The following is a 14746-nucleotide window of genomic DNA, read 5'->3' on the forward strand; positions in this document are numbered from 1 at the left end:
GCTTTTGGGTCGTCAGATCCAGCTTAATTCTGCTGAGTCCTGTGTCATAAGTGTCTTCATCAGGAAGGACTTACTTCAACTTCTAGGAGGCAGCCAGGGACGACAGCAACAGTTTATATTGTTTGGGGAATCTCTTGGACTCCCCTGACCAACAACTCAAAAGAAAGTTTCTCATGCTTGGCATTGGAGTTCTGTTAATCTGTGACTTTGGGGAGAGCAATATCACCCCAAGTAGCATAACTTCATTTAAACTATGTGTGTGTGTGTGTGTGTGTGTGTGTGTGTGTGTGTGTGTGTGTACACATATATATTATATGTAGTTTTAGGCAAATATAGATAAATATGCTTCCTTGTGGCTTTTTCCAATATCCTTAGTGATATTTGCCTTTCTCCTCTTCCTCTCCTCTGTTGCCCTCCCTCTCCCCTCCTCAATTACCCCCCCCCCCAGTTTTCCCCATTCTCCTCTTCTCACCTGCATGCTGGTTTTTCCCTCTCTGGAGCCTCCCTCAGCCCATCAACAGGCAATTAAGGAAGGCCAAGAGTCAGAAAATCTGTCTTCACCCAGAGGAGCTCTGTAATCGGTTACCTAGTACCAAGTGTGCCAGCTCTAAAATCATATGAGCAGCACTAAACGGACTCAGCAGCTTGTATTTACATATTTACACACACACACACACACACACACACACACACACACACACACACACACACGAGACACAAGAAAGAGAAACCATGAATTTGAGGTGTTGGATAGGGTGAGGGGATATGGGAGGGGGATGGGAGGTGGGAAATGATGGGGAGAACTGATGTAAATACTGCACATAATATGAAAATTTAAAACAATTTAATTAAAAGAAAATAATTAAACTCCCTGGAAAACTGTAGGCACAAGCAGAGAAAAAAGTGAAAGTATTTTTCTTAAAATTGAGGGGGTTTGTTGTTATAGTTTTGTTGTTGATTTCTAAATTGAATCCTGCCTAGTTTTGAGGATTAAGAACATACAAAAATTACTATGGAATTTCTAGCTGATTTAAGCTTTTCTCTCTTGCTTTTGACTCATAAGTCAAATGGAGGAAAACTACTGAGGATGTATTAAAATAAACCTCTCCCCACAAACTCGGAAATCCTGCCAAAAGACACAAGAAAACTCGGCATCGGAGGGGCTTAGGCTTCCCTCTTCATAAGCACTGATGTCAGCAAGACGGAATAAATCTGCCTGTATATTTGATTAGAAAAAGTACTGGAAAAATTTCTTCCAGAAACAGAGGGAGGAGGGAGACTTGCAAATCTGGGGGAGGCCCCAGCAGGGACTAGAGAAACTGAAAAAAGAAAGTGAAATTCCAGAGTTCTTGTACACAGTGATTTGGAGCAGGTTGTTAGCTTTAAGGTCTCCATCTGTCTTAGCTAGCCCTTTTAAATCGACTCTTGTTTCAAGGAATATGTCACTGTCACTTATTCTAAGGACACTCATGGTAAGGAAACAGCTGTGGCTTTCACAGAGGAATCAGCAATACTTACATACTTCAACCTTAAGGTCTAGGAAGCATGCTATAATGTTTGTTAGATAAATGGAATAAAGTGACCAGCTAAGAATTACACTTATATGTAGAGTTTGAACTTGTCTTTGGTGGCTATGGCCTGTGTGATGTGCTTCCTTTGTAGATGAGCAATCTGATGGTGACGAAGGCCTAGTAGGTTGGTTTCTGGTCATCGCCAGTGTCATGGGCATGTGATGGGATTAATCCCACACTTTCCTGTGCACAGAAGGGCTGTGCACTTGGTTTAGTCCTCTGCTGTCGGCACATCCAAATTCTCAATAAATTTTGAACAAGAGATCTTGGTTGTTTGAAGGCAAATTTTCTATTTTATTTTCAAATGAATTCAGGATTCACCACCTTAAAAACCAGTGGGGTAACAGGTTAAAAAGCATAAAGTTCATTGAAAAAATATCAGAATGTATATACATAGTCACATGACTTCAGATCTATATAGGTTCGCAATATCAAATCTGAGATATTGCTGAATATCAGAGACAAGCCCAAGTGACAGCTAGAGAGGAAATCTTGTCCTTGTCTAAATGAGCCATCTGGCAGAGCTCTCAGCCACATGAATCCTTTAGAAGCAGCAATGAGAATTATGTCAAGGCCCGTGATCTAAAATGGGTTCATTATTCAGTCCTGAAATGTGTCTACTTGATCATCTATTCAACAGGAAAACTTGGGGGCACAGTGTTTTGATATAATGTAATTATAACTCACGCCTCAAAATTCTCTCTCCTCCAGAAACAATAACAGATGCTGTTGATGTTTCAAAGGCTGCCTGGGATGCCAAGGGGAATTTGCTATTTCTACTCTCATGGTATTTTATTTGCTAATCTCCTTCAATCACAAGGTTTGTTAGCATCTGTAATTTGCTCTTAATAAGTGCATAAAGAATAAACATAAATTTTTGCACAAGTAATATCTGATTTAAATATTTAGTTATCTCCATAAGGTGATTAAAAATTAGACTATAGGGCAGGGTTTCTGATCTTGGTAGTGAGAGAGTAATAGGTAATACACCAATCCTTTCTTGGGTAAACAATCCAAACATAATGCACAAAACATTTGTTTTTAGTCACTGAACAAGGGATCATGTGGGTCTGAGGTTCTTGAAGAAGGTTCACACAAGTGAATCCCACATTCACTTAGGCTGTCCAAGAGGGAACAATGGATGGGGAGGTTTTATGAGGCAAACCAGCAATAAGCACAGGAAGGCAGAGTGCTAACAGAAGGTAAGTAGGCAAGTACTATTAAAAGAGCTTAGATTTCTGACCAAACGAAGGTAGATGGACATCACTGAGCATCTTAGATACTTGATCAGGACATCCAAAAGCTCACAGTTTAGAAGTAAGGGTCACACCCTAGAGTGAGGACCACAGCATGGGATCAAGATGAAGATTCATGTGGAATAGTCACTATTTTGAGGTTGTGTATGCAAATGTATTGGGCACCTACTCTAGGATACTAGAGATGCCTGAGGATGGCAATCATGGATGCCTGATACAGCTGATGTACTGCTGTCGGTTGACATGTGCAGTGGGGCTGATGGCTGAGGTGAAGAGGAGAGCTGTGAGCCAAGGGAACAGACAATGGTTCACAACCACATGCTTAATGCTCTGGGAGGAAAAAGAAAAACCTGCCAGCCCAGAGTTCTGTATTTAGCGAGAGCCAGGCAGTGGTGGCTTTTATCTCAGCACTTGGAGGCAAAGGCAGGCAGATCTCTGTGAGTTCAAGGCCGCCTGGGCTACAGAGTGAGTTCCAGGAAAGGCGCAAAGCTACACAGAGAAAGAAACCCTGTCTCAGAAAAATATTGTCACACTGTATTATGACACTAAACATTTGACCATGAATTCAACTTTGGATGTTCTTTATGCGTACACACATACTACACACAGGGAAAAAGAAGCAGATTACTCACAAGAAGTTCCATTAGCTGACATGAATGGCCAACAATATAAGGCATTGAGTGATTTGAAACAAAATGAGGGACCTATAAGAATGTCACGGCCCTTTCACCCCTGGGTTCTCTTTTGCCGTGTGCTTCTGTGATGGAGAGCAGATTCAAGGCTGCTTTCTCTCTAGTGCCTGAAATTCAGCACTTTCATTTCAAAGCTTTCAGGCTTTTACTTTACCTAAGGGCAAGGTCTTCAGTAATTTTCTTTTTCAAATAAGAAGAGCCATTTCTAAAAAGAGTCTTTTGAAGGGACCCAGACATCGAGATGAACTTTGGTAACAGATGTGGTTGGGAAACTTCTTGGAGAGATGGGTAAGCAGCCAGGCAGAGGCTTTGGAATCTGGAGCCACTGGCTTACGTTGCTGACCAGAAGGAAGCAGGTACAGTGAACAGTCCTGAAGGAGAGGGGGGGGGGCGTTCAGGAATTATACCTGTAAGACAGGGGTGTGGAGAGAGATGACATCAGGATGAAATGACAACAGAGGACAATCCAGCTAGACAGCCGGAAGAGTCAGAGTGAGATGCCAAGTAAAATACAAGTTACCATGAGATGAGGTACAGGATCCCAGGACTCAGCATGTACCCGAACTTGAGAAGGGGGCGGGGTGTATTTGCAGAAACACTGATGCCAAGCTTATCAAACCTTGAGCTTGGGAGGGTCCTAGGGTTTGGGCATCAGCATTGTTCTCTGACATGGAATCTTTGAGATTTACCTTAAGGCTGTAATCTCTGACTCACCTAGAACACTTCCAGAAAACAACAGCCTCTCAATTCTGGCCATCCATTTCAGTTGTAGGTTGAAAACACCGACCGGCAAGTAAGTTGTCTGAACTTTCCTTTTTTTTTTTATTCATTCTTGATCTAAGGGATAGTGTTTTGTTTTGCTTTTGACATTGATGTTGGAAGAATACCTTGAAGCAATGTGGTTAAAGAGAATTGAGGTGCTGTGTTCTGACGCAGATAGAGAAGGTGAAGTTTGTTATAATGGAAACTTCAAAATAAATTAAGCAGAAATTTCCAATAAAAGCATCTTGTTCGAAGATAATATTAAAAATCCAATTACCAATATATAGCCTGTAATATTCATCCTATTCTATTTTCACTTATGCTGACAGAAAATACAAAAAAGGTAAGAGAAAGTGATTTCCAAAACTGACCCCAAATTTATGAAAAATTGAAAAAGTTACCAACTGAAAAGTTACTACTGCTCAATAATTCATGGAAAAGAAAGTCTGTTAAATAGCATTGATCACTCAGTTTTCTCACCATGCTGAATTAACTCAACAACAATTTCAATTTATAAATTAAGTTTTGGCAAAATTTTTAAAAATATTTCAACAAAATCTCAAGATACAAATGTATAATAAATAACTTTTAAGTCTAGAATGACAATTAAAAAATAATCTTGCTAGATTTTTGCAAAAATAACACTTCACTAGTTTCTCTAAAATATAGTGTAGATTAATTGCTAACATCAAATGGCTAGCTTAAATGTGTGGATATAAAAATGGAATACTTTTCAATATGTTTATATAAAAATTATTTCAACATTATGACAGGGCTAGGGGTACAGCCAAGTTGGTAAAGTGTTTGCTGTGCAGAGGTGACGACCTAAGGTCAGTGTGTCCCTGAACCCATGTAAAAAGCTGAGCCTGGCATATAAGTCTATACTTCCAGCACCGGGGAGTCAGAAACCAGAAGGGTCCTGGGCCTTGACAGTGAACCAGTCTAGCTGACTCAGTGAGCTCCAAGTTCAGCAAGAGACCCTGTCTCATAAAGTAAGATAGGGAAAGAGGAGAACACCTGTCATCCAGCTCTGGTATCCACATGCACACACACACACACACACACACACACACACACACAAATGTACACACGTGTGCACAGGCACTCACACACACATGAATATATTGTACAAACATGTACATAAACATACAAACGTACCCATGCATGTAAAAAGACATGGGCAATTAATTTTAACACATCAAGCATTGAGTAGTGTTGCACCTCCATAGAGAATTGTCCCATGATTCCTGAGATCCAAAGAAAACAAGGAGATGATAGATTTGAAGATACAGACGTGTGATTCAAGTAAAAGGTGCTTCACTGTTCTTGTCTGTTCACTTAACAAAATGACTAAGGAGGCCAGAAATGATGCCAGTGAGCGTTTCCTTTAACTGTTGGGCTATTGATGAAAGCCGATAGCCTTTCAGAGCCCGGGCTGGGCTGTTACTTTCACTGGGGTTTTCGTGACCGTGAGTGCTAGGAAAATTACTTGGAGTTGGAGTTTGATCTCATATGATGGTTATCATTATGCACATATCAAGGTTTAAAAAGTTTAAACACTATGCTTTTCATTAAACATAAAGAGAAGGTAGTCCAGCCTGTACTAGGTTTAACAACTTATGTATATGTATAGTACATTGACATACTCCGTATAGTCCATCTAATGCAATGTAGTACATATTATACACATTTATACCTCTTATTGTTCTACTGAAGTTACTGAATAACATCTGGGCTAATGTAGGTTGTGCGGGGAAGAGCTAGAGATAGACTATCTTCCTGAAGATGTTTCAAGTCAAAGTCCTTTGCTACTGCATATAGGACTATGTATCCTGTCAGTCATTGCCAAGCTCCTCCCAAAAATCAGGAAAAGCATCCTCTTTCCATCTCTTTTTTTAACACCCCCCTTTTTTCTGTTGTTCCCCTTCTTAGTCTCACCCCTTAGTTCTTTTCACTTCTTTCTTATTTGAATTTTTTCAATGGTTTTTCTTTTGTCCTGAAAATGAAATCCTGGCATTTTGCTATAACTGTCCACCTGCTCTCTGAGTGCTGGAAAGATGGGTGCATTCACAGGACCAGGTACAGATGAAATCTTATCTGCAATGGAAGTAGTAAATCAGAAGTCTGGATACATGCCATACTTCAAAAAATTAAGAAGAGACTGAGCAACGTTCAAACAAGTGAGCCCTGAAGTCATTCTCTTATTGCAGGGCTTCCTAGATCAGAGGCTAGCTTTCTCTGGGGCCACCCAGCAGGACGTTCGTGATCATTAAGACTGCCAAAGGCGCCTGGGACTTCCCTTGTCGTGATCCTTGGAAAGAGAAACTCAGACCCGGGATCCCTACAACAGTGTTGCAGAGCTACAGTTGACAGCTCTGGCCCCCGACCCTGCCTGTGTCTACTATGCTGTCTAGCTGTGGGGAGTTGTCTGCTAGGCCTTCACAGATTATTAGAGCTTACTCTTCTTTGAAAGGTAGAAGTGTTGCCATGAGACCAAAGACGATTACCTTTTACTAGTGTGGTACTTGAGTATCATTATGTCAATATTAATCGTAGTTAAACATTACAAAGCATTTTAATTTTGTTTGCTTTTGCATTCAATTTTTATTTAATTTCCCCCCCCCCCCCCCAGAGCTGAGGACCAAACCCAGGGCCTTGCACTTGCTAGGCAAATGCTCTACCACTGAGCTAAATCCCCAACCCCTACTTAATTAATTTTTTTTTTTTTTTACTCTTACCATGTATATGTTCTTGTAGGAAACAGCTTCCTCACACTCTTCCTTGAAAAAAGGTCTAGAAACAAAGCTCTGGTTTGTAAGAACTGTCAATCAAAACTGAAAACTCAGCCGGGTGGTGGCGGCGGCGGTGGCGGCGGCGGCGGCGGCGGCGGCGGCGGTGGTAGCGCACGCCTGTAATCCCAGCACTCGGGAGGCAGAGCCAGGCGGATCTCTGTGAGTTTGAGGCCAGCCTGGGCTACCAAGTGAGATCCAGGAAGGGCGCAAATCTATACAGGGAAACCCTGTCTGGAAAAACAAAGACAAAAAGCAAACAAAAAACAAAACTGGAAACTCAGTGTGTCATCCCCGTACTCCACTTCGTTTCCTCTTCATGACTGACAGTCCTGCCCTTCCCATTAATTTATATTAGATGATTACAGAAGACTACTTACAACATTAAATTGACACCGTGTGTGTGTGATGTGATGTGATGTGATGTGTGTGTGTGTGTGTGTGTGTGTGTGGTGTGTGGTGTGTGTGTATGTGGTGTGTGTGTGTGTGTGTGTGTGTGTGTGTGTGTGTGGTGTATGTTGTGTGTATGTGGGTGGTGTGTCTGTGTGGTGTGTGTGTGTGTGTGTGTGTGTGTGGTGTGTATGTGGGTGGTGTGTGTGTGTGTGTGGTATGTGTGTGTGGTATGTATGTGTGTGTGTGTGGTGTATATGTGTGGTGTGTGTGTGTGTGTGGTGTATGTGGTGTGTATGTGTGTGGTGTGTGTGTGGGGTATGTGGTGTGTATGTGTGTGGTGTGTGTGTGGGGTATGTGGTGTGTATGTGGGTGGTGTGTGTGTGTGGTGTGTGTGTGTGTGTGTGGTGTGTGTGGTGTGTGTGGTGTGTGTGTGGTGTGTGTGTGTCTATGTGTGGTGTCTCTATGTGTGGTGTGTATGTGGGTGGTGTGTGTGTGTCTGTGTATGGTGTGTATGTGTGTGGTGTGTGTCTGGTGTGTGTGTGTGTGTGGTGTGTTGTGGTGTGTGTGGTGTGTGTGTGGTGTGTGTGTGTCTATGTGTGGTGTCTCTATGTGTGGTGTGTATGTGGGTGGTGTGTGTGTGTCTGTGTATGGTGTGTATGTGTGTGGTGTGTGTCTGGTGTGTGTGTGTGTGTGTGGTGTGTTGTGGTGTGTGTGTCTGTGGTGTGTGTGTGTCTGTGTGTGTTGTGTTGTGTGTGTATGTGATGTGTATGTGTGGTGTGTGTGTGTGTGTAGTGTGTGTGTGTGTGTGTGTGTGTGTGTGTGTGTGTGTGTGTTGGGGAACACTACGTGCATGTGAAAGTCAGAGGATGACTGGGGATAGTCAGTTCTCTCTTCCCACTTCTTGGTTCTCTGCTGTTGAACTCAGGTGGTCAAGCTTGTGGCAAGTCCTTTACACTTTACATCTTACAGGTCCTAAGTTGACTCTTCTTAAGTCACATAAAGGGAAGGAGAACCGGACAACGTCTGCGAGTGGAGCGCCGTTTGCACTGTACTGCCACACCTAATCCTTTCCACAAGTTCCACTGAATGGGGACTGAGCATTCAGATCTGAGTCTTGGGATCCATTTGCATCCCAACCACCACAGCAGCCAAGGGGCACCGCAAAGGGGTGGTTGTTTTGTGGAACTCTGTGGTTTATGACAACCCTGGCGAATAATTAGTAGGGAAGTATCTCATACCTCACACTGCGATGTTCATTTAATAACCCATGCCTTCTGGGTCCAACATGGTGCACCTACACAGGGCATTTTCATCGGAACTCTTTTCTAAGGTGCGGTTGTAAATTAGCCTACTAAGTAGGGGTTTCTGTAAGGCGTTTTCATAGAACCTTAGTTCCGGCTAACTCGCCCCACTCCCCATTCCTGCTTACCGCTTTAATCCTCAATGTCCTCTCTTTTCTTTTGTTCTGTTAGGAAACTTGCAGGTCAGCAGATGTTACTGGAAAAATATTTACCCTGAGTGAGGCCAGAGAGACAAATCCACTTATTCTTTCTCCTAGGCAGATCCTGGTTTCCAATCTTTTGTGTGTTTTACTTGGAGCACAGGTAGAAGCCAGGAAACTAGAAAGGGTCCTGCTGGCCAAGGAAGGGAGGGTAGTAAACTGTAGGTAACCGTGAGAGCAGTGAGACAGAACACTGAGGCCCCTAAGCCGGGATGGGCGTGAGAGTGAACTGGGGAAGTCCAGGTGAAGAGGAGAGCTAACCCGAGCGAAGAGCTACGGAAGGCCATGTGCGGTGCTACTATCTCACAGCCCAACTTAAAGGAACATTTTTATCTTTAAACATTTTTTTAACTGAAATTATTTTAGACAATGTATTTTGATTATGCTTTTCTACTCCCCGGGGTCCTTCCAAGTCCACTCCACCTCCCTAGCCTCAAACTGTATGTTCTTTTATCCTCTCTGTCTTAAAAGAAAACCACCGGGCGGTGGTGGCACACGCCTTTGTGGTGGCACACGCCTTTAATCCTAGGACTCAGGAGGCAGAGCCAGGTGGATCTCTATGAGTTCGAGGCCAGCCTGGGCTACCAAGTGAGTTCCAGGAAAGGCGCAAAGCTACACAGAGAAACCCTGTCTCGAAAAACCAAAGGAAAAAAAGAAAGAAAAGAAAGCCAACAAAACAAAACAGACAAGAGGGGGTTGTGTCCCCTGTGAGATTCCATTGGAGAGAAATGATTTTTTATTTAAGAGTGGTTACCTATTTTACAGAGCCTCTGGGTTAGGGATGGGGCTTGTGTCCACTTCTCTCAGCTCTGGGACCCCATTGTCACAGAGCCATGCTGGCCTGTGCATGCTGCCTCACCTCTGTGAGTTCACTCTGTGAGTTCACATGTGTGTCAGCCCTGCTGAGCCAGGCCCCAAGCCCAGCAGTAGATGGCCAACACCAAGCAAACTCAGTCTTTGTACAGTCTTTGTCTTAGAAGATTTTAGACAGGGCATTTCCCCCCCTTTTCTTTCCATTTTCTACCTTATAGATCCTTTGCATAGACATCATGGCTTCCAGTTTTGTGTTTTTAGAGGATCCTGTGCACATGGACCTGCCAGTCTCTGCCTCTACGTACGTATCTTCTGCTTTTTCTTTGACTTATTTTCTTCTGTTTTGTCCAAGTGCGTTTGTTTGTCTTTCTTTTATTTTATGTTATTTTTCAGATGCCTGCTTTCTAATGAGAGGCAGAAAGGGTGTGGATTCCAGGGAAGTTAGGGGGAAATCTGGGAGGAGTTGGGGGAGGGGAAACCATGATCAGAATATATTGTCTAAAAAATTCTATTTTCAACAAAAGAAAGGAAAAAGAACCCACAAACAAAATAAACACACACACACAAAGGCAAAAATGAATATAAAAGGAGGTAACAATAGCCCCATAGAAATATGCAAATGAACATTAAAATAAACCAGCAAAAGACCAATAAGACAAAAAAAAAATGCCAAAAACAAAGGAAAATGAAACAGAGTCTATAAAAATACTATTGAGTTTGTTTTGTGTTGGCCAGCGTGGGGCCTGCCCTGGAGTGTGTTAACATACCCAGTGTCTTCGTTAAGGTTTTTGTGGCTGTGAAGAGACACCATGACCTCAGCAACTCTTATAAAGGAAAACATTTAACTGGGGCTGGCTTACAGTTCAGAGGTTTAGTTCATTATGGTCATGGCAGGAAGGATGGGGGCATGCAGGCAGACATGGTGCTGGAGAAGGAGCCAAGAGTTATGCAACTGGATCTCTGGATCAGCAGGAAGAGAAAGAGAGCCACTGGGCCTGACTTGAACTTCTGAAACCTCAAAGCCCACCCCCAAGGATACACTTCCTCCAGTAAGGCCAGGCCTACTCCAACAAGGCCACAAGTCCTAATCTTTTCAAATAATGCCACTCCCTCTGAGCCTATGAGGGCCATTTTCATTTAAACTACCACACCCAGTGAGGCTTCATTGGCAAAACGTGACTTAAAAGGGACTTTTTTTTCTTTCTTTTTTTTTTTAAACATTTTATTTATTTTTAAAATTTATTTTATTTTATGTTCATTGGTGTTTTGTGTGCATGTATATCTGTGTGAGGGTGTCAGATCTCGAACTTACAGATAGTTGTGAACCGCCATGTGGGTTCTGGGAACTGAACCCAGGTCCTCTGTAAGAGCAGTCATTAAAGCATTAAAACAACCAGCTGATTGTCCAGAACAGAACCCTTCTCCTGACCCCCAGTGAAGAGCTACTGACAGTGGCTGGCTTCTAGGGAGGGAAAGTTGATTTTCTTTAAGGGTGTGGCCCATGTTAGGTCACTGTGCTCAAGTGGATGGCCCTGCACAGGGTATATGGACAGTGCAGATTGGATGCAGAGGGTTGTTGTGGGGGTGAGGGAAGAGAGGGAGAGGGAAAGGGGGAGAGAGAGAGAGAGAGAGAGAGAGAGAGAGAGAGAGAGAGAGGGAGAGAGAGAGAGGAGAGAGAGAGAACACAAAGTTGGGAGAGGGCACTGGGTTTGAGGTCAGTCTAGGTGGAGTCATAGGGAGGAGTAAGGGTGAATATGACCAGAGTCCATTGTATGTGTTTAGGAAATACTCAAAGAATTCATACAGAAATTTAGCTTTTAGAAAGACTCTCTAACCATTAGCACTTCCCATCCACCCCTCTTCCAATCCTAAACAAGCAAGCCCTTGTCTACATTCTGTGTACGGATACGCCAGCTTCTTCACATGTGCTGAATCACGCAATTAAAAAAGCCTTCAAATAGGTGTGTGGTTTTTGTATCCATAATATAATAACTTGCCTTCCTCTGATGACTAATGATCCCGAGTATCTTTCCATGTTCCCTATTTGTCCTTAATATTTTTGTCCTTGGTGATGTATGTATTCAAGTCTTATTTCTATTTAGAAATTAAAAAGCTGTATCTCCATGCTGCATCAGGCTTCACGGTGTTTGACATGCATTGGTCATATGTCCTGTGGGTAACATCCCCAGGTCACCGCACCCCTGAAGTTTGGTAATTACCATTCTATTCTTTTTTTAGTTTCTGTTTATTTGATTGATTGATTGATTGATTGACTGAGACAGGTTTTCACTGTCTAGCCCTCAATGGCCCGATCAGGCTGACCCCAAACACACAGAGATCACGTTTACTGCCCAGGGTTAGGTAAAAGGCATGTCTCACCATTTCGGTTTTCTTTCCTCTTTTCTAGACTCGGCATAGCGCTGAGATTGTTCACTTTTGTCATCCTAGGCCTGGCTTTATTTAATTTAATGTAATCTCCAGGCTTATCTGTGTTTCTGGAAAATGGCAGAATTTTCTGGTTTTCAAAGTTTGATGGTATTTCGTTATGTATACGTCTGTCACCTTCACGTCTGAGTGGACACGTGGGTGGATTTTGTGTCTTGATTATTATTAATGAAGCTGGCAGAGCAGGGAGATCCTGGACATACTTCTTTCATTTCTTTTGATAATATCCTCAGTTTTGAACTGTTGAATCGTGGGAAAGTAATGTGTTTAGAGGTTTAAAGGCACTTCCTAGCTTTTTTTTTTTTTTTAAAACAGTGGCTGTGTTAATCCCCACCCGTTAAACATCCCCACTAGCAGTGTACACAAATTTTCTGTACATTCTCAGAAATACTCGACTTGACCCATCTTGTTGATAAAAGCCATTTTAACAGGTAGAACCTGACACATTCGTTTGACTTTGACATTTCTGGTAATTAGTGGTGTGTGATACAGCAGCGGCTGAGCATCGGCACTCTGCTTTGTAAGAAATGGCTGCTCCCTTTCCACTGTTTGAATCTGTGTATTGGTTTTCCTTATAGAGAGTTGTTGAGTCCCTTACAAAGCTTTGGATATTTACCTCTTATCAGATATGTCTTATAAACATTTTTTCCCATTCCCTTGTTTTTTCCTAAGTGTTTCTTCTTGGGAAGATGACTCTTTCTCTGCTGAACTGTCTTTATTCTAATAGAGTCTTCATATACTCATAGAACTATTTCTGTATATTTTACATTGCGCTGTTTATGTCATTTTCTCTACATAACTAGCTTAATTTAGTTGATGTCACTCTTATCTTCTGTATGCTTGGCGAAAGTTTGTCTACATTTTCTATCAGTTGCTGAGAACATGCTTCATCTCCCAGTATGTTTCTGGATGTTCTTCTCCTTCCAGCTTGTGCGTGAGCTCCATGTATCTTAGAGATCTGTTGCTAGACATGCATGCCCATTTATGCATATTGCATTAGTTTAGGGAGTTTGGCCATTCAAAACTTAATACTATTCCCCTATTGATCTTCTGAGCTCTACTTTGATACTGTTTTCTTTTGTTAATGTTCTGTATCTTTTATTGGTCATTTTATGTTTTAACCTATATTTGCCTCTATACATAAATAGATTTTGTTTACAGTATGCAGTTTAGTTCTGGTGTTATGACCCAATATAATGAATGATGTATAGGTTGTAAATGTTGTATAGAGTTTAAATTTATTGTAATTCTTCCTATTGAATTTCAACCCACTACATTATAGCTGTTTTAACTGTTGAATCCCTCGGGGTTTTTTTCCCATCCTTTGCATATAATTTTGAGTTTTGCATTTAACTTTATCCTTGAATTATTGTGGATTTTTATCTTAAATGATTATTTTAGTTGTTGACCTGGGTATATAACATATATCTTTAATTAATTAGGATCTACCTTTAAATAATATAATACCTAACACATAGTATAACCAGCTTTATTTTTACCTTCACTTATTTCACCTCTAGAACTCCTTATGTGTATGTATGGTCTCTTTAACATGCTTTAAAAATGTCAACTATGGTGCCCCAGGCCTGACTCCTGGCTGTTTACTGTACTTGGTACCTGGCACATGTCTGATTCTCTGTGCATATGTATAGTTACAGGACTGTGAGCTGAGAACATTGTCATAAGTCCTTCTGCTTCATCTTCAGAGTCTTAAAGGCCTAATTCAAACCAATCTTACTTTAAGGCATTTCTGAAAGTTCTTTTTCAAAGGTGAAACTTAAACCTGTCGTCCCTTTTCATGTCTCTTTTTTCTTACTCTCTTGCTTTGTGTGTGGCACGGGAGCATTCATACCATAATGTTGTTTGTGCAGAACTTTCCTCTAGCACCCCACACCTGGAAACAGCCACGGAACCCCTTCTTACCTCATTCTCCTCAACAGATTACAACAGAGTGGTGGGGCACTTCCCCAGCTTTTTACCAACTTGAAGAAGTGCAGACTGTTCAGTTACTATTGAGAATGCTGAACTCAAAGCCTGACGTTTTCTGGTTTATTTTACTCCAAACATGTACTTTTAGGGATCCTGGGACTCCAGTGTTTGGCTGTTCTTGAAAAAAACATTATTTTCCCGAGGACTTGATTTTCTTAACAGCCCATCAAATGCAATGATCCTGGGTGTGTTTCTTGGCATCAGGGAGGAAAGCCAGTAAAAATCCTAGAATTTTCTGAGAGATTTCAGCCGTGAGGACAAAAACACTCTTGGCATCTTGGGCCAGTATCTAGAACTTATGAGCCCCTGGTAGTCATGAGTGTATCTGCAAGAGACACTTTCAAGATTTCCTCTCTAAGTCATGTTCACAGCATAACATTTTCTTTTTGTCTTTTTCCCCCTCAAGGGGTGCTACATCCATTGTGTACAGATGCAAACAGAAGGGGACCCAGAAGCCCTATGCTCTCAAAGTGTTAAAGAAAACAGTAAGTTTGTTTCATTATATAATAGTATCTCTGAGAGACCTGAGAAGCAA

The 14746-nt window shown here is 41.9% G+C and overlaps 1 protein-coding gene across 5 annotated transcripts in view; it reads left to right on the forward strand.

Moving 5' to 3' along the window:
• The window catches only part of Camk4 (calcium/calmodulin dependent protein kinase IV), a 229501-nt gene that overhangs the window by 97100 nt on the left and 117655 nt on the right, over positions 1-14746 (forward strand). For 3 of the 5 annotated variants that reach the window (XM_036205167.1, XM_036205166.1, XM_036205168.1), the window contains one exon: positions 14618-14696. The exons of 1 other annotated variant lie outside the window; for it this stretch is intronic. In XM_036205167.1, coding sequence (XP_036061060.1) covers positions 14618-14696 — 79 coding nt within the window. Of the gene's footprint in view, positions 1-10058; positions 10079-14617; positions 14697-14746 lie in introns of those variants that run through there. One more of the 5 variants, XM_036205169.1, reaches the window with a different exon arrangement.

This window comes from Onychomys torridus, chromosome 13 (genome assembly GCF_903995425.1).
Source record: "Onychomys torridus chromosome 13, mOncTor1.1, whole genome shotgun sequence".
Classification (NCBI taxonomy): Eukaryota; Metazoa; Chordata; class Mammalia; order Rodentia; family Cricetidae; genus Onychomys; species Onychomys torridus.